This window comes from Hevea brasiliensis, chromosome 11 (genome assembly GCF_030052815.1).
Source record: "Hevea brasiliensis isolate MT/VB/25A 57/8 chromosome 11, ASM3005281v1, whole genome shotgun sequence".
Lineage (NCBI taxonomy): Eukaryota > Viridiplantae > Streptophyta > Magnoliopsida > Malpighiales > Euphorbiaceae > Hevea > Hevea brasiliensis.
This window is the reverse complement of record NC_079503.1, coordinates 67,512,435-67,536,462: the sequence shown is the minus strand read 5'-3', so window position 1 is coordinate 67,536,462 and position 24,028 is coordinate 67,512,435. Positions and strand designations below refer to the sequence as shown.

General features: G+C 36.1%; 1 protein-coding gene across 1 annotated transcript; it reads right to left on the bottom strand.

The window, feature by feature from the left end:
• Window positions 1-16,108: 16,108 nt before the first annotated feature.
• LOC110663259 (photosystem I reaction center subunit III, chloroplastic) lies at window positions 16,109-18,161 on the bottom strand. Its single transcript, XM_021822520.2, has 2 exons — window positions 17,216-18,161; window positions 16,109-16,298 (listed from the first exon to the last, which is right to left on the bottom strand). The coding sequence occupies exon 1, from the start codon at window positions 17,923-17,925 to the stop codon at window positions 17,239-17,241; it is 687 nt and encodes a 228-aa protein (XP_021678212.1). The 5' UTR covers window positions 17,926-18,161; the 3' UTR covers window positions 16,109-16,298; window positions 17,216-17,238.
• Window positions 18,162-24,028: the final 5,867 nt, after the last annotated feature.

The following is a 24,028-nucleotide window of genomic DNA, read 5'->3' as shown; positions in this document are numbered from 1 at the left end:
TAGCAGCTGGTGGTTAGCTGCCCCTCCATGATAGGAGCAACCTGCCCCATTTTCAGGTTCTGGTGCTTGAGTGCAGAGGTACCCTTCCCTTACTGCCATCTTAAAAATTGCCTCAAAGTGAGGAATCAGATTATCTGCCTCCGGGGTTAACCCTTCTCTGTCAGACTCTATCATATTTACACCATTGCCCGCATTATGGTTGGGCAATGGGTTTGAGGTAACATTAGGGAGGGAGCCATTTCCCTTAATCTTCAACCACCCGTTCCGGATTAAAGAGTGTACTCTCCCTCTGAGTGCCCCACAGTTGTCAGTTGAATGCCCTTGTGCCCCTCCATGATATTCACAACGGGCAGTGGCATCATACCACCTGGGGTATGGTGGCTGAATTGGGTATAGGGGAACTGGTACTATCGGGTTTATACCGATAAGGTATCGATATATTTCACTGAGTGGGAGGGAAAGAGGAGGATCAGGGTTTCTTGGTGGTCTGGGGTTATTTTGAGGTGGTCTGGGTTGGGTAGGTGGAGGAGGAGGTCTGGGTTGGTAATTTGTAGGTGGTGGGTATTGGGGGCGCGGGTGTGGATAATTTGGGAAAGGAGGTGGAATGTTTGCAACTATTTGGCCATGAGGGGGAGGATATGGCCGGTAGTTATTTTGAGAAAGCGGGGAGTAATTATTTTGCCGAGTGACGGAATGCACATCACCCTCCTTCTTTTTGCCAAAACTGGCAGTTTTCTTCGCAGGATTCTCAGTCAACTCCTGCAGCCGTCCCATCCTTAAATTAGCTTCTATCCTCTCACCGGCTTGGATGATGTCAGAGAAGCTGTTGGAAGTGTTTCCAATCATCAAATTGAAGTAAGGAGCCTTCAATGTTTCGATGAACAGGGAACATAGTTCATTGTCAGTCACTGGAGGATATACTTCTACAGCCTTCTCCCTCCATCTTTGGGCATATTCCTTGAAGCTTTCCCTGTCTCTTTGCACCAGGTTTTGAAGGTCCCTCCTTGTGGGGGCCACATCGCAGTTAAATTTGTACTGCTTCAAGAATGCATCAGCTAAATCCTTCCAGGAGCGCAGTTTGCTCCTGTCCAACTGTATGCACTACCTCAGGGCTGCTCCGGAGAGGCTCTCATGAAAGAAGTGGATGAGAAGTCTTTCATCTTCTGTCAAAGCAGACATTTTGGCAATGTAGGTTGCCAGGTGAATGCGGGGGTCTGAGTTCTCGATGTACTTGTCGAAGTCCGGGACTTTGAATTTGGGTGGCACCACCACATCTGGCACCAATCTAAGTGACGCCACATCGACTGAACCATACATGTTCAGTCCTTCTATTACTCTCAGTCTTTCCTCTAGAGCAGACAGTTTTTCATTTTCCCTGGTCTTATTTTCTCCTCCTACTGCAAAAGATACTCCCCCAGCTGGGAAATGAGAGGTGGAGTGAACTGGAGGAATTACTATTGAAGGGTATGGGTCAGCATTTGAGACGGCTGGGTAATGGGAGAAAGGTAGGTCATTATTTATGGTACCCGGATTGACAGTGATTGTTGGATCCGGGATAGGTGACTGAAAGGTGAAAGAAGTTGAAGCTTGATGCGGATCATTTGTTGTAGGTGGTGGGGAGGTAGTGGTAGGTTAGGTTCTGAAGCTGATTTATTTTGGGACATCTCCCTCATTAGCCTCATGAGTTCTGAGACCTGGTCTTTCAGCTCGGATACTTGCCCTTGTAAGTTCTGTACTTGTTCCTGATCTTCCATTATCTTTTTTGTTCGAGACCTTGTTAAGTACACTCGCTTGGGTTGAACCGTGTGCTTGATCAGACTTGCCTTATTTGAAGCAATGTTGATTTTCTGTAGGGAGCATAAATAAAAAGCTTTTAGTGAATTTTGAATTTCGTAAAAAAACTAAAGGTCCTGGTTCGGACAAAGGATACAGTGGCATTTGGGAGCCAAAATGAAATATGTAGAAGGATGGTTGCATCAATTTTATCATGGCATCATTCGATAGTCTGACTGTGAATGACTGGATTGAATGCGCATCTATGATACCTGTCCTTATGGCACATCCAATTTTCGCATAACCCTAGCGAGGGGGTTCCTACGGGAGTTATACTATTCATTCACAATTTTACTAAACAATGGCCCAAAAAGTTTTCCATTAATTGAATATTTATACACAGCATTCTTTACGTCGGCCTAGGCTTAGGGAGGTTCTTTATAATGAGATGACATTTTCTGAGATACCGATATAACCTTTCTTCTTGTCTAGCAGGGTCGAACACTTTCAACGCATACTCGGATTCAGGTAGGAGCTCTTGTTTTCCCTGTGCTATCATTCTCTCCAACTGGTCAACATTCTCTTTCAGCTCTTGATAGAGAGCAGCTTGTCTCTCCTTTTCCTTCCTTTCATTAACACATTCTTTCAGAATATCGTTGATGAGTAGTGCCTATACCTTCAATTCGAGCTTCTTCTTTTTATTTTCTTGTTTATACTCTTCTATGAGTATCTCTTGGTATTTCATTTTTTCCTTAAGTTTACCATTTTGTACTTCTACTTCTTTTACCAGAGCTTGGAGAGAGCTTTTTTCCTTTTCCCACTGTGCCTCTTGCTCTTCGAACCCCATCCTTTTGGCCCTTGCCTCTTCCCTGAGCCTTCTTACCTTTCTTTTGAGGTTCTGCTGTTGATCCTCCAACTGTTTTATTTGTTCTTGCAGTTGTGAGTTCTCGGTGTTTGCCTTCTGTAGTGAGTTAGCCAGATGATTATTAGCTTCTTCTGATAGGATGTTTCGGCGAGGGTCGCTGTCTTCGAATTTTGTTGAATCTGCAGTTAAGTGTTCTTAGTCCCTGTCAGCCCTCCATTTAAGATAATCGCCCGTGGCACTCGGGCCTTTAGGCGGCCTTTCTATCAGAGTGATGTTTTCCCAAGATTTACGAGCTATTTTCAACCCCTCCTCTTCCTTGAGCTCATGGTAGAAATGACCTTGGTGGTATTCTTCAATGTTGATTCTGAACTGAGTTGATCCAAACTGTCTCATTACTAAGGCCGGAGTGTAACTTGTGTATCCAGTCACTCCGATTAGGGACACTGATTGATTGCTCCCCGTGCTGATCAAAATGGATTGACTTGACATCCACAATTTCCTCCAACAATAGTTATGGCTATTGAAGCTCAAAATCCGTTCTTGCCACTGCGGCTCATCCTTCGGGCTGATTACCAATCGGGTCATTTTCTCGATGAGAGGCTGGTCAAGATACCAAGTTAATCCCTTCGTCTCCACAGGGCACATATGACTAATGATCCAGAGGTGTAACAACTGAGAACAACATTTAATGGATCCCTTGCCTTGTCGTCTGTAATAAGTAAGGGATAAGAAAGTCTCGGCAAGAATTGCTGGTATTGGATTGACCTTCTGTTTCTCTACTACCCAAAACATTTCCACAACACCGCAGGTTATGATTCCAGAAGGCCCAGGGAACAAGATTAGGCCATAAATTGCTAAAGCGAGCATCAATGAAGCTTGATCCCACTGTTCATCTTGGATGCATTGATCCAACCCTTTCTTGAGGTAAGTCCAATACCATCCATGCGTGTTTCCTTTGACGGTTTCTCTCGCCTTTGCTTCTTCTAGTGGGATCCCCAGCATATGTGCGAGCCGTTTCCAGGTCTGCCTATGTTCGAGGTGTAGGTAAATCCGATTCTGCGCCGCATAAGGGATTTCTAGCAATGCTTGATATTCTTCCATAGTGGGAGCAGTATCGATGTCGTTGAAAGAGAACACTCCAAACTTAGGGTTCCAAACTGGCAACATGGCCTTTAGTGCCGGGACCTGGATCCTAACTCGCATCAAGGTTGCAATCTTCCCGTATTTCTTCTCAAATTATGCTTTGACCTGATCGGGAAATGACTTCCAACCATTGGCCAGATCCTCGAGACTGTTCATCCTGACTTCAATCTTGCTCAGGTCCAATGGAGGTAATGAGCTAGTATCCCTTTGAGGGGGCACTAAGCTATGAGACGATTCGGGCCATGGTTTAGCATTCTGTTCTGATTTAAGAACTTCTTCTGCCGACTGACTCGAGGATGCCATGTTAAAAATGATGCTTATCCTTTTACAGACCTTATTTCGATGATGCCTGTAGGAAAAACTTGTTAGCAGGATAAATTCAGGTAATCTTGAATTATACTGTTGGCAGAGTGACACCTACACATTTATCAAAGTAAGAAAATGTGTAGGTTTTCTTAATAGTATGATTCAAGATTACCCTTAAAAATAAAAATAAAATAAACAAAATAGGGTAAGAGTAAGTATGCCCCTTTTGTCCTAAAGTAAAGGAGAGTCCTAATACCGGCTGGGTGCTACCTAATTGGACAGTTCTATCTTACAAGGTAGCTTGCTACGGCTTCCAGCTATCGTGATAGTTTAGCTCAAGGTCTAATTTTCTAAAAGCCACAAGTTCCCAAATTGCCCCTACTGTAAACAGTAGAGCCCCATTCTATCCCCCATGATACTGTCGGGAAAGTTCCACGGGTATCACAGTGAATAGAACGAGTTTCAATTTGAGCAGAAGCCTTCACGGATACTAACGGGGTAAAACCTACGGGTACCGCTACATGACCCCCTCCTACTTTCCTAAAAGGGTAAGAAAGCCCGGGTATAGGGCTGAAGTGTGTGAGGACATCGTGTGAGTGTTCAGTGTGTGAAGGGACACCTTTACCTCTTCCCAATTCAGGGGGATTTTTATTTTTCCCTTTTTTTTTTTTAAAATGAAGAGCGCTGTAGGAAGTAAAACAAGCAAGACAAGCAAAACGGTTAGCAGAAGTAACAATAATTAACGTATAAAATATTACCGAGTGAGCCTACCTAACTAAGATTTGATCACAAAATTAAATCTACTTTTGGACCTCTAGACCGGGGTTAAGTAAAATATGTCCCCAGTGGAGTGGCCAAGCTGTCGCAAGGTGTTTTGCAGTCGCCTGGACGAACACTCACCGAAGTGGGAAAGAGTGAGGAGTCGGCACTTTAATTTTGAGGAAAATTAAAGAAAACCATTTGCGAAAATAAGTTAAAATGAAACCACTTCAAAAACAGAGATTCTAGGTTCGGGGTCCGTAAACGGGTGGGGAAGGTGTTAGGCACCCCACCTCGTCCCTCAACGAAGGAAAGCAGATTTAACTTCATGTTCTTTATAGTTAGGAGGGTTTGAATGGGAATGTTAATCCTTTTGACAAAAAGGAATATTTGATTTTTCACTAATCCGGATTACTCAGATACATAAGTAAATGAGACAACCTTAGTGAGTTGCTGTTGCGTATTAGTTTCATTCTAGGGGGGATCATCTTACGTATTTGTTAAAATTCAATTTGGGAATCGGATAAGAACTCTCCTCCGATCTCTTTAAAATATTTATTGAAATTTTTAAGCTTGAGAATCGGATAAGAACTCTCCTCCGATCTCTTTAAAATATTTATTAAAATTTTTAGGTTGAGAATCGGATAAGAACTCTCCTCCGATCCCTTTTAAATATTTATTAAAATTTTCAAGTGAGAACCCAATAAGAACTCTCCTCCGATCTCTTTTTAAATATTTGTTAAAATTTTTAAGTGAGAATCGGATAAGAACTCTCCTCCGATCTCCTTTTAAATATTTGTTAAAATTTTTAAGTGAGAATCGGATAAGAACTCTCCTCCGATTTCCTTTTAAATATTAGTTAAAATTTTTTAAATTGAGGACCGGATAAGAACTCTCCTCCGACCTCCTTTAAGTATTTACTAAAATTTTTAAATTGAGAACCGGATAAGAACTCTCCTCCGACCTCTTTTTTAAATATTTATTAAAATTTTTAAATTGAGGACCGGATAAGAACTCTCCTCCGACCTCTTTTTAAATATTTAATAAAATTTTAAATGGAGGACCGGATAAGAACTCTCCTCTGACCTCTTCTATTTTAATGGGAATCGGATAAGGATTTTTTCGACCTATCATAATTCGATTACAGCTATACATCATAAGAGCCTAAGACCAAAGGTTCTGGCATTTAAAGGTGCCAGGGATCGGAATAAGACTTCTTTTAATTCCTTGGTACCTTGTGACTGGATAGGGAATACCGAACTGAATTTTACTGACCTCCTAAGTGGTCGCCTAGCCAATACCTTTTAATACCCGATCTGTTCTATTTATTTATCTGAGATTTGGTTTTTATTCCACCTTAAGGCGTTTTACCCGATCATTTTCTGTGTTAGCCTAATGATTCAATTTTACTATCTTCCTGACTTATTATTCAGACCTTTCAATATTTTAAAGAAACTCTTAAGATACGATTACCTACATTTTGTCCAACTACTTATACACTACTCAGGACTAGAACATTCACATTTGGGAGTCAAAAGAATGAACTGATGAACAAAAAGAAAATTTGAGAAAAGCCTTCTTCGGGGGCCTTTTAACACAATATGAAACTAACGAACATTGCTAGCATGAAGCAAAAGAAATACGTAAAATAAAAACGAGCACTAAATAAAGCCGCGGTAAAGCACACTTACCTTAATTAGCCGATCCCTAACTAGCCGGTCTCTCCTTATGGAATTTTGGAATATTCGTGAGACGTGTCAGAACAGCTGGCGAGTCCCGCTAACCGATGCACTGCCTGGAACATCGTGAGCATTAAATGCTCGGACGAGTATAAATAGGGGTGGGGTTAGCCAGTTGCTCCCTTATGTCATTTTCAATCTCTCGCGAACAACTTCAAAATTCTCTCGTTTTCTCAAGTTCTTTCGACACCGATCAGACTCCGGTAAGGGTTTTGATCCTTCTTTTAGCTTAAATTCCTTGTTTCCTTTGAAAATGAGCGGCGCCGAGGGTCAGAGAGTGGCAAGCCCCCCTTCCGTTTAGATCTCATGGTCATCTGATGAAGTGGAGGTGGTCGGGCCAAGCGTGTGACCTGAACCATCTAGGGTCTCTGTTCCAGCTCGGGGGCAAGCAGCACCATCAAGGCATGTACCTTCTTCAGGGAGGGAAAATCTTCCCATGGACGAGTTGCCATCGGTCCTTCAAGAAACCGATCTGCAGTCGTTCAGCCAGGAGTATAACATTCGGCCAGATTCCTACGAATTGATTAAGTGTCACGGCGATCTTCGTGCTTATCACTTCTTTGAGGGGGACGATATGATCATGGTCTACGAAGAAAAATTAAAGGCCGGTCTACGGTTCCCTTTGGACGACTTCTTCAAGGAAGTTTTAAAATATCACCAAGTGTGCATCGCCCAAGTTCACCCGAACTCGTGGCGGATCTTAGTAGCCTTCCGAGGCCTATGCCGAGCTAAGGGGCTCCGACCTACAGCTAAGGTGTTCGCTGAACTGCACAGTCTAACTCGTCGAAAGGACGACGAGTATTGGTTCTTCCAGGCGAAACCCCATTGTGGGCTTTTTATCGACCTACCTTCCTCCCTGAAGAATGGGAAGAACCGCTTCTTTATCCTGAGGAGCAAAATTCTGAACAGCTTTGAGGGCTTCCCCCACAGCTGGCTGCTCCAGGGCCCCGTACTTCCAAAGCGCATCACCTTAAATAGAGAAGAAGACCTGATGGTGATGGAGCTGAAAGATCAGGTGGGCAGAGAGAAGTTTTCTTGTCTGGATGCAGTGACTGTCGAACTGCATCACTGGACAATGGAGTTGATCACGGGCGAAGATCGCGGGCTTCAGCTCTCTGACCTCGGCCTCGGTATTTTCCTATATCTCAAATTTTTGGACCTTAGCGATCTCACTGACCTCTTCTTTGTGCAGGTATGGCAAGCGGCAAAGCTTCCAAGGAGGGCCAGAAGGGAAAGAGAGAGATCTCCCGGAAAGTGCGGGAGATGAAGCGGTCCGAGCTGCTCCAGACTCCCAGTCATGAACCCGAGGAAATTCATGGGGGCTCATCTCAACCTTCGGGACAGCCGATCCCCGAGGTAGAAGTGATTCGATCTCCTCGCCAAGAAGAGCCACCTCCGCCTCCTCCAATTGCTTCGAGTGAGGAAGGGGGTCCTTCCCAACCTACCCCAAGGACCTTCTCCCGTGGTGCTCAGGTGCTGATCCATTCCCTGGAGAAGAACCGAACTGTTCGGGAGAATCCAGGTTTGGCTAAGGTTCTGGGAGCTTCTATCTGTCTTCGGGAGGATCGGGACAGGCTGTCCTTGGATAATCTTGACGACATCCTGACCCGATCCATGATCCTGAACGTGGAGTGCTTGGTGAATCAGCACATCGTCCGAGAGAAGGCTCATCTCCTGGGTAAGGAGGTCGAGAAGATGGGTCATGAAGTGACTTCCCTCTGATCCCAACTCTCATCCGCTCAGAACTACATATCTGAAATTGAGGGGCAGATGAAATTCTACAAAGATAAGCTGGCCGAGCAAGCTCATGTTCTGGCCGAGCGAACTCGTGTCCTTAAAGAAGTTCAGGCGCTCCGGGCCGATGAAGTTGCTCACCTCACTGAGGAGCTCAAAGCGAAAGAAGAAGAGATAGTGACAAGGGAGGCCGCCGCTTATGTAAATGCCCACAGGGACCTCTTGGCTGAACTCAAGAAGGGTTATCCCGAGGAGGACTTCTCCTGGATGGTCGACCTGGCTCCCGAAGAGGAAAGCGAGGAGGAGGCTGAGGGTGAGAGAGGAAGTGAGCAAAATGTAGATCAGGCTGGGGGTGATCCTCCAGCCGAATGACTTGTATAAATTTTAATATGAAATGAAATTCCCCTTTTGTTCAGTGAATGGATGTGATCGGAAAATCTCTAAATTACTTTATCACTTGATTGTCTGAGCATATTAAAACAACTAAAGGTGACTATTAATCTAAGTGTAAGAGGTCGAAAAACACAATAAGCATGAGATCGGCAGGAAAACAACGCTAAACGGGACTTGACTAAAATTGGAAATTTGGCTTGAGCACTTAAGATCGGGATTCTCATTAAACCGGATTAGAACCTTAACTTGATTATTCCTAAACTTTTAAAATGAAGATTTAGTGTTGGCTTAGTTTCGTCTAACAAAAGAGATCGGGAATGTAATTGATTAATCGGGGAACTTGACAATTGGTTTGAGAGATCAGCAAGGCTTTAAATGACATGGGGACTTAGTATTGATTTGATTCCTTTTGAGGAGAGATCGGAAATGTGATTGTTCGGTAAAGAGAGATCAGAAATGTAATTGGCTGGCAAAGGGAGACTTAGTGCTGGGGATCAGTTTCGAAATTTATTGATTCTGGGGATCAGTTTCAAAGTTTATTGATTTTGGTGATCGGCCAAAATATGGTGTCGACAACCACTAACTCCTTTGATACTGTTATTGCCCCTCGAGCTTAGAGTCACCTTAAGAACTTGAGTTCCCTGGGAAGCTATTAGTACCATTAGAAGTAGAGCTATAAGTACCACCAGTTGAGAGAGTGGTTTGGCTACCTAAAGAAACTACACCACAGATATGTTAGTTTCTCTGTGACTATTGCCTTCCGAGCAAAAGGTCACCTAAGGTGTCTGCACCTGCTAGGGCATTAGTTCAGCTTAAGAACCTGCAATTGCCTCTGCAGTATAAATCTCAGGTGAGTCATAAGGTTTGTGTTAATGAGAATCTAGATATGAACACTAGTTCTGCCATTGGGGCAATGCTGAGGTGGTTGGTATCATTCTCCATTGTGAGCACAGCTTGTACTAGTTTCACCCTGAGGAGTTCTTGGTTGAGGTTGCCCCCCAAGCTCCTTAGGGCTATTGGATGGAGAGTTAGAATCCTTCGGCTTGGCAAAATGGCCATCGAACAATTTAGGCATTGAAAAATTTAACTTTTCAAATAAAATTTGAATTGTATCAGTAAGTTTGTTTAAGGTGTGATCATTTTTATCCAACTGCTCATTTAAGTTTTTCTTCAAAACCTCATCGATGGATGGTGGTTTGGCTTCTTCAACAATAACAACGAGAACTAACTCATCTTGCCTATATTTTGGATTAGCAAATAAGATATGTGCAATCTTTGTTGAGTTAAGATTCTGTCCTTTCTCTAATTATTCCACTAGTTGGAGAATTTGATTGATTGATTTGTGCAGTCTCTGTTGAGTCGAGATTTTATTGAATTGATTGATTGATTGGTTGATTGACTGGTTGTTGGGTGGCTTTTTGTAGCAGTGCATAAACCATCTATAATTGCACTTAATGGACATTGGAAGTATTTAGAATTAGCATAATCTCATGTCTTACATGTCTTGTAGTTACCACAACTCACCTGTCCTTTCGGTTAACATCTCCCATGACCTGATATCCTCTTATAAAAATTCCATCAATTAATAACTTCTACTACTTAAATATCTAATAACTGTAACACCCCTATGTTTGGTAGTGCGTTCTACTGTTTCGGTGATCAGTGTTGTCTGGATAGCTAGAATGCCTAGAACTACATTTAAAAGTTAGTGAGGAGACACAGAATAATGAAATACAAGAAAAGAAAATACAAGAAAAACAAAAGAAAAATAATAGCAATGAAATATAACCAAGTTAAACGAGCCGAGAACCATAGCGATGGGTAACCGCACTAGGAAGTTACGACGTGGACCGTTGACTAGCCCTGGACTGCGGGGAACCCTAGAAAATATTTTTAAAACTTAAATAAACATCTATTGAAGTATAAATGTCATTAGAAATATCAAAGAAAAATTAATTAATTAGTACAAAGAAAAACGAGAAATCGAGAAAACGACAAAACTCGGTATTACTGAAAAATCAGGAATGCAACCCGAATAGGGGCATTATAGTCATTTGACATCCCGAGTTTCCGTTTAACCTAAATGTCCATGAAAAATAAATGATATTACACTTTGAAAAATGTCATGAAAAATTAAAATAAGATACATTATGTAAATAGTGAAAGTGTGGTGGCCAAATTGCAAAAATTGGAAACTAAATAAATAACCATTAAAACTTTTAATAGTGCTCCACTAACTTCAGCATTTGGACACCTAAAGGGACACTTGGGAGGTGCAGAACCCATCTTCAACCTCACTTTGCAAAACCAGCCGAACCAAACCTTGGGAGAAAACTCCATGGCCGTCCACACTCCAAGCTCAAGTTCACCATGTTCTAGCCACTTTTTCCACTAGGTTCCTTCATTAACTTTGCTCCTCACCTTGCAAGGAAGAGTTTGATAGCAATTTTAAGAAGTTTAGTGAGGTTTTGATCAAGCTTCAAAAGTGGTAAGTGAGTGTTTTTAATTCTTGTTTCATTAAAAGTGTAACCAAGGTTGTGAGTAGTTGATTTATGGAGGAATTTTTTATGTTGATAATTGAATGGTGATACACCATTTTGGCAGCCATGGAAACTCACTATTGTAGCTTGTTTTTACTTGTTTATGGTAGTTTAAGATGTTGGTATAAGTTTTTATGTATATAGAAATAATTTGGATAATTTATACTAAGTGTATGTGTAATAGTGCACTTGGTTTTGGAAGCTTGGAAGCTATTTGAAGGAAATGTGCAAATCAAAAACTTTAAAGTGCAGTTTAAAATGTGTTGTTTCATGGTTTGGGTTATTAAATTATGTTGTTATTAATGGCAGCATGTATATGTGTATAATGGTTTGGAATTGGGTATGTAAATGGGGTATGTTCCTGTAGTTAAATGGTGTAAATGGACTTTGGAAAATTCTGTGTTATAGTGTGCATATTGAGAATGGTTACAAGCTATCCAAAATGACCAAAATGTGTTGTTAAATGTGATAATGGTAAGGTACAAACTAGAATTGGCATGAAGGAAGTAATTTGGTAAGTGTTGAATATGTAATTGGCAAGTGATGAGGAGTGTGTAGTAGGACAGTATATGTTTTAGCTTTGAACCTTAAGTGTGTGACTCCAATTGGTATGAGACCAATTGGAGGTGAAACTAGGAACAAAATATGCCAACTTTCATGAAGGAAGCTTACCTAAATTCTACCTAGAAGGTGACTTGAAAAATGACCAAATTCGGATTAGTGACTTAAAAGCCTGAAAATTGACCATTTGGGCAGTATTTAGTGTTTTGACCATAACTTACTCAAAATAGGTCCAATTGACCTGAAATTTTTACCATGAATAGTTTAGACATATATCTACAATTTCTATGAGGACACTAAAGCTCAGAAATGACCAAAACCAAGCCAAATAGCTTGCACAAGTTCAGGTACCAAAACTAGCCGAACCAAAAGTGACCTAAACCTATCATTTTGGTGCATTCTGTTCATCATTGGTAAATTGACCATAACTTGGTCTACACAACTCAGAATGACCTGAAATTTTGCCCCGCGTGCAATAAGACATAGACCTACAAGTTTGTAGTTTGGACCGAAACCTGAAAATTGAGAAAACTAGTTCATCCGGCTAAGTCAAATTAGTATACCAAAATCTGGCAAATTGCAATAAAATGCAATATACTTGAAAATGAATTTGGTAATATGTACCAACACTAAAGGGCTATAAAATGTGATATATTAGTAACATTAAACCTAATTTACCTAGAGTGCATCGAGGGTCAACATTTTAGGTTGACTAAGGAAATAATAGAATTCAATAAATTAATTATTAAGCCTTATTGTTAGAGACAGTTTAAATGAGTACTGAAACACTTCAAATTATGTGTTTCAGTTAGCAAAGACTCAGGGAAGGGGAAGGAAATACTGAGTCAGGGCCAAGAGACATTTATCAGAGGTTTGTGCACAATAGTTATTTCTTTTGAATTTTCAATTGAAATAAATTATGACAATTTGTATGTTATTGGTTTTAAATTGTGAAAAATTGTTTGAATGATATTTGATGGATACTTATTAATTGAAAAACATTGTAAATAGTTTGAAACCATACCTATCATGTATATTGATTGAATTCCTCACTAGCTTGTCTAGTGGGACGAATTGACTTTGAATTCCCTCTCTGGCTGAAGTTTTGAGGTGTGTGCCTGTTGAGGACGAATAGAATAAGCACTCATATTATTGCTAGCTAGCTATGTTATTCCTCACTAGCCATCGGCTTTTGGGACGAATTGGACTTTGGCAACATGATTAAGCTGTGTGTATGATTTATTGATATTTATTGTGATATTGTGAAATAGAGTTTAAATTCTTATTGACATTCACTGTCTTTTGAATTTAACTATGGTTTTAAGTATCCACTATTTATACGACTTATGATTTATTATTTAAAGTTGCATTTTGTTAATGTTGTGCACCACTGAGACATTGGCTCAGCGATAGCTTTTCATTGCTGTCGCAGGTAGACAGACTGACAGGGCATCGGACTAGGCTGCTAGTGTTACATTGAGAGTTCATTGGGTATATTGAGTATACCATAGTTTGCATTTTGTATTGTAATGTATGTTCACTATATGTATATATTATTCTTGATTTTGAGCAGTTGTAAATTAAAATTGTACTTTAAAATTGTACATTAAAGTTGTAAACTAAATTTATAAATTATTTTGGCTTATAAATATTGTGATATATTCCTTTTATCTCAGCTTTTGAAAACACTTGGAAAATTATTGTGGATTTGAGTTGGCAAATGTTGAGAAACTTGTTGTGTTGATTGGATATTGGAGTTGGGGATTGAACAAAATATTGAAAGTATTTTTTACAGGTTTTTGAAGAACTGTTTTATTCAAAATACAGATGGTACTCTGCCAAAATTTTTACAGAAATTGTTAATACTTCAAATGAGTTATTTGGTTTCACTTCAGTTTCAAGAATTTTTAACACTTGTAAATAGTGCTCACTATTGTAAAAAGAAGTAAGAAAATGTTTAAAATCCCTTGTAGTGTATTTAATAGATTATCAGTAGACGGAGTTTGGTAATTCATTAGGTATACTACGGGATCATGTTATGTCTTACAGAGAGGTAGGGTGTGACAATAACTACATAGAAATAATTAATAAACATTTATTTAAGGCCTCATAATTAAGCTAATACAGCAAAATTAATTAAATTAATTTTACAAACAATTAATTTAATTAATAGCAGGCCCAAAAATAATTAACAAACTAAAATAATTATTTTTTGTTGCAAATAGATAGGATTAGAAATTAAAAAAGAGAGGTAAGGGATAATAATTTCTCACTCCTTAAAACTTTTTCTTTTCTTTTTCAATTTTTAGAATTAATTGTTGTTATTAGGTCAAAAGAAAAAGAATAATCTTAGAATTATAGTTTTTTATTTTGTTTATTGGATTAATTATTGAATTCATTAACTCCCAAACAAAATGATTCTTTTTTTTTTTTTTTGTTTAAAAAGAGAGAGCATATAGCCCTAACCAGCACACAAGGAATTACTCTAAGGGTAGACACATTTGCTTTATCATGGAGAATTCATTGCATAACACCCTCTGGAGGCTAACACAAATAATTCACACTCAAATCCATGGATGCTGCCCAATTCGCAAGCCAATCCGCATATTTCTTAGCTTCCCTATACACATGCTCAAAGACTACTTCCCAGTCTTCCCTAACCAAGCCCAAAATCCTATTAACTAATGAAAGAGAGTGAGCAAAAGGGTAGAGGTACCTCTAACAATGGCAACAGCTTCTAAATTGTCACATTCAACCACCAGCTTCCTACATGCTCTCCTATAAGCCAACTAAAACCCTTCTAGAATCACCCAAAGCTCAGCATGTAGAGCTAAACAAGTTCCTTTGTGACATATAAAGCCATCCCACTAATTCCCACTATGGTCAACCACCTCCACAAGCCAATCTAGCATTTCCTTTAACCGACCCATCAACATTAAGAATTTCCTAACCCAACTTAGGAGGTTTCCCACCTATCAACCTTTCTACATGCTTACAACATACTATTTTGCCCAACCACCTTCCTCATCTCTTCGACCTTGGCTCAACACAAAAGAAATAAAATTATCTGCTAGCATAGTCTCATTAGAGAAATTCTCTTATTCTAGCGCTTCTGCACCCACCAACAAATAGTTCCAAAATAAGCATTCCAAGGGACATCCCAAGCCAAAGCTAAAACACAACTAATGTTCTCAAAGAACCAATCCCTCATCGACGTAGAACCACTTAGAAATTTACTCCAAATAGGGCAATCTCTAAAAATATGCTCCAAAGACTCAATTGGAGTCATACATAAATCACATGCAGCAAAAAGACTAAGATGTATGCAATACCTTTCTTGATCGGAGAGAAGTCTACTAGTAGCCATCAACCAAAGACTGGCAAAATTAAATTTTAAACAAAAAATTTTTATATTTTCAAACAACAAAGATTGACATATAATTATAAATGAGCTTTAACATAGTGGTATTGGAGTCATCTTCAAAACTATGAGGTCTCAAGTGTCAAAGCCGATTATATAGAAAAAAGACTAACATATAATTTTTACCAAACTCCAAGATCTCTTGTAATTGTCTTTTCTCTTTTTTACATTGTAGCGATCTCTGCATTGTTACTAATAGTAGAGGTGCTCAATTCTGATTTTGAGTTCAAATCTACCTAGGCATCAAAATGGAAACTAAATCTCTAGTTCTTTGATTTTTAGGAACGTAAATTGGATGTAACCTTCGTTTTGGTTCTGATTCAGTTCTAAGTAATTTCAGTATAGTTCCATTTCTAGTTTCAGTTCCATTTTGATTTCAATTTTTTTGTTTCAATTTCAATTCAAATTTCAATTTTTGCACCTAAAATTATAATATTATTATGTTCATTTTAAAAGATAAAAGCAATATTAAATTTTTAACATCAAAGCAACAATAAAAATAATAGTCCTAACATCAAAATTATATATATATATATATATATATATATATATATATATATATATATAATTGATTCTTTGATTTGGTATAATTTTAATATAGTTCTAGTTTGATTCTTAGAACTAGAATCAAACTAAAATAATAAATATGAGTTTAATTTGATATGATTCAAATTTTTTTTTAAGTATAATTCAATACAATTTTTTATTAGCCAATAACTCCAGAACCGTGCACAATTTATAGCTTCCGGAATAAAGCTCCAAATCGTATTCTCAATGAATGAAAAAGGACAACTGTAGACTTTTATTTTGTGATTGTTAAGTGATAGATGGACTTTTTAACTTTGAGTAAATACTGAAGTTTGAGTCCTCTACCTCTCTTTATAATCTTTTTTTTTTTTAAAAAGGCAATGGCAAACAATTTTCCAATGTCGAACGCAAGCATCAGTTACATATACGAGTAAACGTTCACAAATAAAATAGAAGAAATTTTCCATGAAATCTTTCATCTGTCATCACTCATCAAAGCTCTCCTAAATAACCCTTTGGCCTCCAAGTCTCTATCTCTGCTCAAAAACCATTAGCAACAAAATTAGCAATTTTGATTAATTAATAATTAATTAGGGAAACTATAAATGTTTATTTTCCATATACATAAGATTGAGTAAATTATTTATCTAATTAATGTTTAATTAAAATTATAATAAATAAATTAATGAAATTTTGTTAAAGTTGTTTCTAAAACTATAAAGTCCCTAATTTAAGTTATAATCAGAATTAATTGTATTAAAAAAAATTATAATAAATAAAACATTGCTAAGGTAATTGAGTTTATTAAAAAAAAATTAAAACCAATAACATTTCCTATGTTGTTTAAATTAAATGGATCATATTGTAGGTAAATTTTACGCTATAAAATTGAATTAATAAAATACTTTTTAGGGAAGAAACCTGAAAATTTCACTAAGGAGAAACAGGATTTGCATTAAAATATTGGTTTATTTATTTGACCGTTGTAATTTATAATAATTAAATTTTACAATTCGAGCAATATATAATATAATTTAAAATTAAAATTGATTAAAATTATAATTTTATATAAAAATTCGATGTTAAGTACTTAACAATTAAAATTATTAATTTTATAAGTTAAATACTAAAATGTTTATTATGAAATTCCTCCGTGAAATTTTTGAAAGTGAAATTTTTGTAATTAAACTTTTTTTTTAACATTTTCTCCAAACAGAGAGAAAGAAGATAAAAATTTAGCAAAATTACACTCCCAAAATTATCAAATTTATTGAAAAAAAAACTTCTTTAAACATATTTATAAGACATGTGAATTTCACTAATTTTATATATTAATTTCATTATATATTATCTTGAATGAAATTTAATCCAAATTTATTATGCATATCTCAATTTGAATAAAGTATCAATTCCTCCTTCCTAAAATGAAGTAGCAAATTAAAGAAGAACAAACCTGAGGTGTAAGGATACATAAAGTTAAACATCCTTGACCACAAGTTCACCATTAACGAACTCTCTGTAAGCAGCAACAGGCCAAGAAAATCCTCTGAAAATCAAACCTGAAGCCAAAGGAACATCAATGATGATCTCCTTCATTGCTGGCTTCTTCTCACCTCTTATAGCAATCAAATAACTCCTGCCAACCCACCCAATCCATCCTGCAATGTACAAGAACAACATCCCTGGAGTGATAAACTCACCCCAGTGTCTCTGGTCACCGCTCACAATCAAATGAGGAAGCCCATCAGACCCACATAGCAAACCCTGCCTTCCATAGTTATCGAATCTACGTTTCGTCTTCTCTATCGTCGCCTTGATCGCCAAAGCAGGTGCGCTATCAGGAGCATACAGCTTCAGAGAATTTTCCAGCTTCTTGATTTGCTGTTTTTCTCGTTTAGCGAACTGTTTGGATTCTTTGCATGGTGTGAGGCCAGAGATATCAGCCACGGCGGGAAGTGGGGCGGATAAGAGGATGGAAGAGAGGGCTAGTGCAGCAGAGAAAGCTTGAAGTGGTGATTTAGAGGAGTCTTTCTCTGGGGTTTGAGGGGCAGAACATACAACTGTGGATCTTGATGAAGAACATAACTTTGTTAGGGTCAATGGAGAGCTAAGTTTTGGCTTCAACATGGGTTTTGAGAGATTGGCAGGTATTGTAAGAGACATTTTCCTTTTCTTGATTTCTTGATTTTTGCTAAGAAAAGGTTAAAGAGAAGAGAAGAGAGATACTGGAAGACTGTGCAGTGATGGTTTTTAGATTCCGGGAGGGATGCATTGGTGGTCGAAATAGAACGTTTGGTTGGATAAGGGAGGAGTAAGGAAGCTGAGTTGGATAGTTGTAATTGGTTAGGAGCTTTTGGTAATGGGTTTGAGATCTTCTCTCTCTATCTTTTTATCTTTGTTTTAACAGGTTTGGATAAGGGATTTGATAACATTCCAACTTTCTTATTATTGTTTTGCTGCAACCAGTGTTGTAGGAACCCAAATGGTCCGGTCAATTTAATCAAAAATTAAGCCAGTAGTCGATCCGTTACATTTTAAAATCATTTTATTTTGAGAATTAGAGCCCATCTATATGAATCGGCTGGTTGGCTGTGAATCGGTCGACTTGATAAAATTTAATGTATGTCAACGTCTGATTGGCTGTTGTCATGTGGAATTTTGATATTACTGTATGATAATTACTATATAAAAATTATTATATTTAATAATTATAATAATTAATATAAGTATTTATTATTATTATTATTATTATTATTAAATATTTTTATTATTATTCTTATCATAAATTTTATGACTAATTAATTAAAAATATTAGATATATATCAATAATTTTATAAATTTCTCAATAATAATTTTTAAATTTTTAATTATTTTATTTAATTATAAAAATTTATAAAACATACATCTTAAAATTAATAAAATATATAAAGCAATAAAGTTTTTTTTTTTATTATTGCCACGTGATATTTTAAATTTTGGTGTTGTTACGTGACATTATAAAGTAATAATTTTTTTTTTTTGCTGCTGTCACATGGCATTCTAAATTTTAGTACTGCCACGTGACACTTAACATATAGAAATTATTATATTTAACAACTATAGTAATTAATGTAAATAATTCTTATTTTTACTATTACCATTAAATATCTTTACTTTTACCATTGTTACCATAATTTTTTTAGCTAACTAATTAAAAATATTAGATATATTTTACAATTTTATAAATTTCTTATTTAATGAATCTTAAATTTTTAATTATTTTATTTAATTACAAAAATTTAAAAACTATATATCTTAAAATTAACAAAATATATACAGCAGCAAAGTTTTCCCTTGCTACTTCCATGTGGCATTCTAAATTTTGATACTGTCACGTGGCATTATAAAGCAGGAAGGCATTACAAAATAAAAAAGATTTTTCTTTGCTATTGTCATATGACATTCTAAACTTTAATGCTGCCACATGTACTTACTATATAGAAATTATTATATTTTTTATAATTACGGTAATTAATATAAGTAATTATTATCATTACTATTATTATTAAATATCTTTACTATTACCATATTACCATAATTTTTATGGCTAACTAATTAAAAATATTAATATATTTTAATAATTTTAAAAAATTTTCATTTAATGATTCTTAAATTTTAAATTATTTCATTTAATTATAAATTTTAAGAATTGTATACCTTAAAATTAATAAAATAATTTAAAATTATATTATAAAAGCAGTCGGAGTTAATACTTTACTTTCTTTCTCCTTTTTATATATTTAATAAATTTTAATTTACTTTAATGTTATTTTATTTTTATTTATCTTATTTTAGTACGTATTTAATAAAGACATATTTTCAATTATATATTAAATGCTATATATAATATCAATTATGAAAAAATAAAATAAAATTTTATTTTCATAGTCATGATAAACAAGAAATTTATATTAATATTCAATTTTCATTATTTTTCTGATTTTTTTATTGTATAATTAATAAATAATTAATATTATTACTTTGGTTAATATTAATTGTTTTATTTTTTTATTTTTATTTAGAAAAAAATTTTAATTTATATATATAAGAATGTGTGTGCGCCAAGTAATTTCATTAAATTGTCTTTATTTTTTATTAATTAATTATATAATTTCTTTAATTTATAATTAAGTTATTAATTCTTTAATTATGTATATATAAGTTATAAATTATTTAATTATTATATTTCAATATTATAATAAGTAGCTATTATTATTATTATTATTATTATTATTATTATTATTATTATTATTATTGTGACGCCCCTTACCCGTCTACTGTATAGCCGAGCAAGAAGTATCACATTCGGTACCGGAGCACTGTATCTTGTTTTATCATATCTATTGTAAATTTTTAATATCATTTAAAAGTAGTAATCCATGTATAGAATTTTTTTTTTTATCTTATTTCTGTGGAGATCCGGACAGAGCCTCATCTGTTTTATTAACTTCTGGCGGGTTTCACTAATCACCTGTTAACATATTCATATTCATATTCATTTCACACATTTTCATATCATATTCTCTTTTATCATATCATTCACAACTATTTATGAGATCTCAAAATGGAGTATCATCTATTGCGTTCATATGGAAATTCATAGATAATAAATTACAAGTTTTCAATTCAATCTCAAGTTTAATTACAAGTCCAAAATGACATGCATCATAACTAGTAATTACATCATGATTAGACATAATAAACCAAAATACTAGTCTATACATGAGCCCTACCAAAATACAAAAGACTGGTGAGGTGACTCTGGACAGTGGCAGATCTGGTCAAAGCTCTGTCAGAGCACTACTGGTGCTGTTGCTGCGGCTGCTCGGACTGGTCTCCAATACCTATACGATGGAAAACCAACGCGCTAAGTATAACGCTTAGTGGTGCATAATTTATAATAACAAATGCTAAACAATTTAAATAATAATAGCAAATTCATAATTTTTGTGTCTTTTACCTTTTTACTGCACTTTAGAAATAATTTAAATTATCGGGATCTTTTCTGTTTACTTATTGTATATTCAATCTTAATTAATCATTATCAATGCCTAAGAAACATATAAAAGACTATAAGAGTAGGATACACACGAGTATACGGGTTAGACAGCCATATGTCTACCCTATATACATTTGTCAGACACGAGGCCAGCTGTCGGGCACGAGACTCGCTGTCGAGCTTGTAAAGCCAGAAATAAAGTAGGCACAATAGCCAGTAAGTAGGCATATAGCCTGTAGAACAATCATACCAGACATATATTTTTAGTTCATGATTTTCTCGGTAGGTAGTACTGCTATCTGTAGTCTCTAATTGGTATACTAATCGATCCAAACTAAATAAATAAGTCTAGGTATACTATGGGCAATCACACCTTGTTACATTTTTATTTGAATGTTCATATCACTTTATAGTGGGAGAATAAGTCTCACATAACTCTTTTAAGTAGTTTAGTGTTTAATAGCTTGTTAGGGCTTATGTACCATGGACTTTTCTTTAGTTTCAATTTTTGTGTCTCATCTTTACCTATCCAATTGAACATGTTGCAGCCACTATTTGGCCACACTTCCTTCATGGAAGTTGTTCCCCTATGTCTTATCTTTATTTTCCATTTTTGAATCATGTCAATTTGATTCTTAGAACTGAAGTTATGGTCGGCTAACCATAACTGACTCATTTCCATATTCTGTTTCCTTAACTAGGCAGCTTTTGGACTTAAAGTTTACCTAATTAATGGAACAGGTTGCAGTCACTTTTAGGCATGGTGATCTTCATAAAAATTGTTTCCCTATGTCTTATAATCATTGAGAAATTTGTATCACAATTTTTCAAGTTTTATGGAATTATTTATGGTTAATTAACTGACCTGGGCTTATGTACCATGTGCCAACAGGGGCTCAGTTCAGGACAGTGAATGCAGGTCACTTTTTGAGGTTCTTACAGGCATAATTTGAGGAAGGTTTCTAAAATAAAGTTGTAGCCCTGTCTCTCAGGTTTCTGGAAAGGTATGGCTCATATCAATTGGATTTTTCTAGTGGGAGTTATGACTAAAAAATTGTTCTGGGTTCAAGTGAAGTTTGTTCAGATTGCAAGTTTTGATGCAGTGGCTTGTTCTAACTATTTGACCTAGTTCTTTTGATTTCTGGGTTTTGGTCAAAATACCAATTTTGTAGGTCTATGTCTTGTGGACATTTTTCCACTAGTTTCATTACATTTGAGTTCTTGTAGGCCAACTTATGGCCATTTTGCCAAAACTGGTCGGGTGAGTTTATGTCCACCAGATTCTAGACAACGTAATTCTGGGCAGTTTTATAACCCAACTTGAGCCAGCAATTTGATTTGGTTTTTGGCATTTCTAAATTCAGTGGTCTCCATAAAAATTGTAGCCCTATATCTAAGCTTTCTAATGGTATCAAATTCAGATCATTTGGACTAGTATAAAGAGAGTTATGACCAAATGAATACTGTTCATTTGGTCATTTTCTGGCCTTGGTGCTGGGTAATCCGGATTTGGGCAGTGTTTAGGTCAAGTTTTTGACAAATTTTGGTCATGGTTTCTATATGAAAAAAGGGCTATTTTGAGTCTAATTTCACATCCAATTGGCCTCATACCAATTGGAGTCACACATTTTCAGTTATGGTTCCACAAACCCACTGGACTCATTAGGTCCTAACCTGCAAAAAAATTGACACTTTCAAAACTCAATCTCCTCTAACTTCCTTACTTCAATTTGCATGCAATACACTTCTTTAGGCAACAATCTCAACTCAATAGGTCAATTTCAAGCATTTACATAAGGTTCTCAATCATTTACACAAACCCTAGTTTTCAAAGTTTTAAATTTGCACAAACACTACGCAATCAAACTCCCAAATATTTTAACTCATCACATATTCTCATGGAACCATTTTTCATCACTTAAAAGCAACAAACCTCAAGTTCCATGGCTGCTGAAAATTCAAGGGTTCTTTCCTCAAGATTTTCTTTTTATTTTCATGATATTTATACTTGGCTAAGCATGTTTTTCATGTTTAATAAAGAGAAGATGAGGGATTAATGCACTAATCTTTTTTTTAACTTGTTAAACTTCACTTCCTTTGCTTCTTATGGGTATCTATGGCTTCCTTATAGAGTGGAGAGTAATTTTTGTGAAGTGAGCTATGGGTTTTGATGGGTAGAAGCTCGGGAAATCAAACTTGAAAGCTTGACAACAATGGTGGAAATGTGGAGCTAACAGCAGGCCATGGGAGAGAAAGAGAGAGAGAAGAAGAAGTAGAGGAAGAAAATTGTTGGTGGGTTTTGTTTCTAGTGGTATATATATATTCTAAATTTTGTACTTTAAATTTTTAAGTTTCCTAAGCTTTTTTTTCTTTTCTTTTTTTTTCTTCTTTTCTTCTTCTTTTCTAATCCAATTCATAAGGTTTTTAACTTATGTTAATTTTTATTCTCTCTAATTTTTATTTTGACATTTAGGTCAAAATTCACCTCTAGGAGTGAAATGACCAAAATGCCCTTCATAATGCATATCGAGTCATTTTTATTATTTTTGTACAAATTTATAAATTTTCTAAACTTTTCTTATATTTTCTTAACATTTATTCCTTCAATTTATGCCTCCTCACCATAGTCTAGGTGTAGTTCCAGACATTCTGACTGTCCGAACAGATATTAGTTGTCAAAACAGTAAAATGTACGGACTACCTATGGTGAGGGCGTTACAATTCTTCCCCTCTAATAAAAATTTCATCCTTTAAATTTACTTGATGTGAAGAGCTGAGGGAATTACTGCCTCATCATCTCCTCGCTCTCCCATGTCACTTCTTCTGTGTTGTGGTGTCTCCACAAGACTTTCACTAGTGGGATCCTCTTGTTTTTGAGTTCTTTCACTTCCCGTGCCAAGATTCTGACTAGTTATTCTTCATATGTCAAATCAGGTTGTACAATTATCTCCTCTACTAAAATGACATGTGAAGGATCTGATCTGTATCTCCTGAGCATTGACACATGAAACACATTGTGAATCTTGTCCAACTCAGGTGGTAAAGCTAGCCTGTAGGCTACTGGACCCATACGTTCACTGATATCGTATGGACTAATAAACCTAGGGCTCAACTTACCCTTCTTACCAAATCTCAGCACTTTCTTCCAAGGTGATACCTTGAGAAACAACTTCTCACCAACCTCATACTCTATATCCTTTCTCCTTAGGTTGGCATATGACTTCTGTC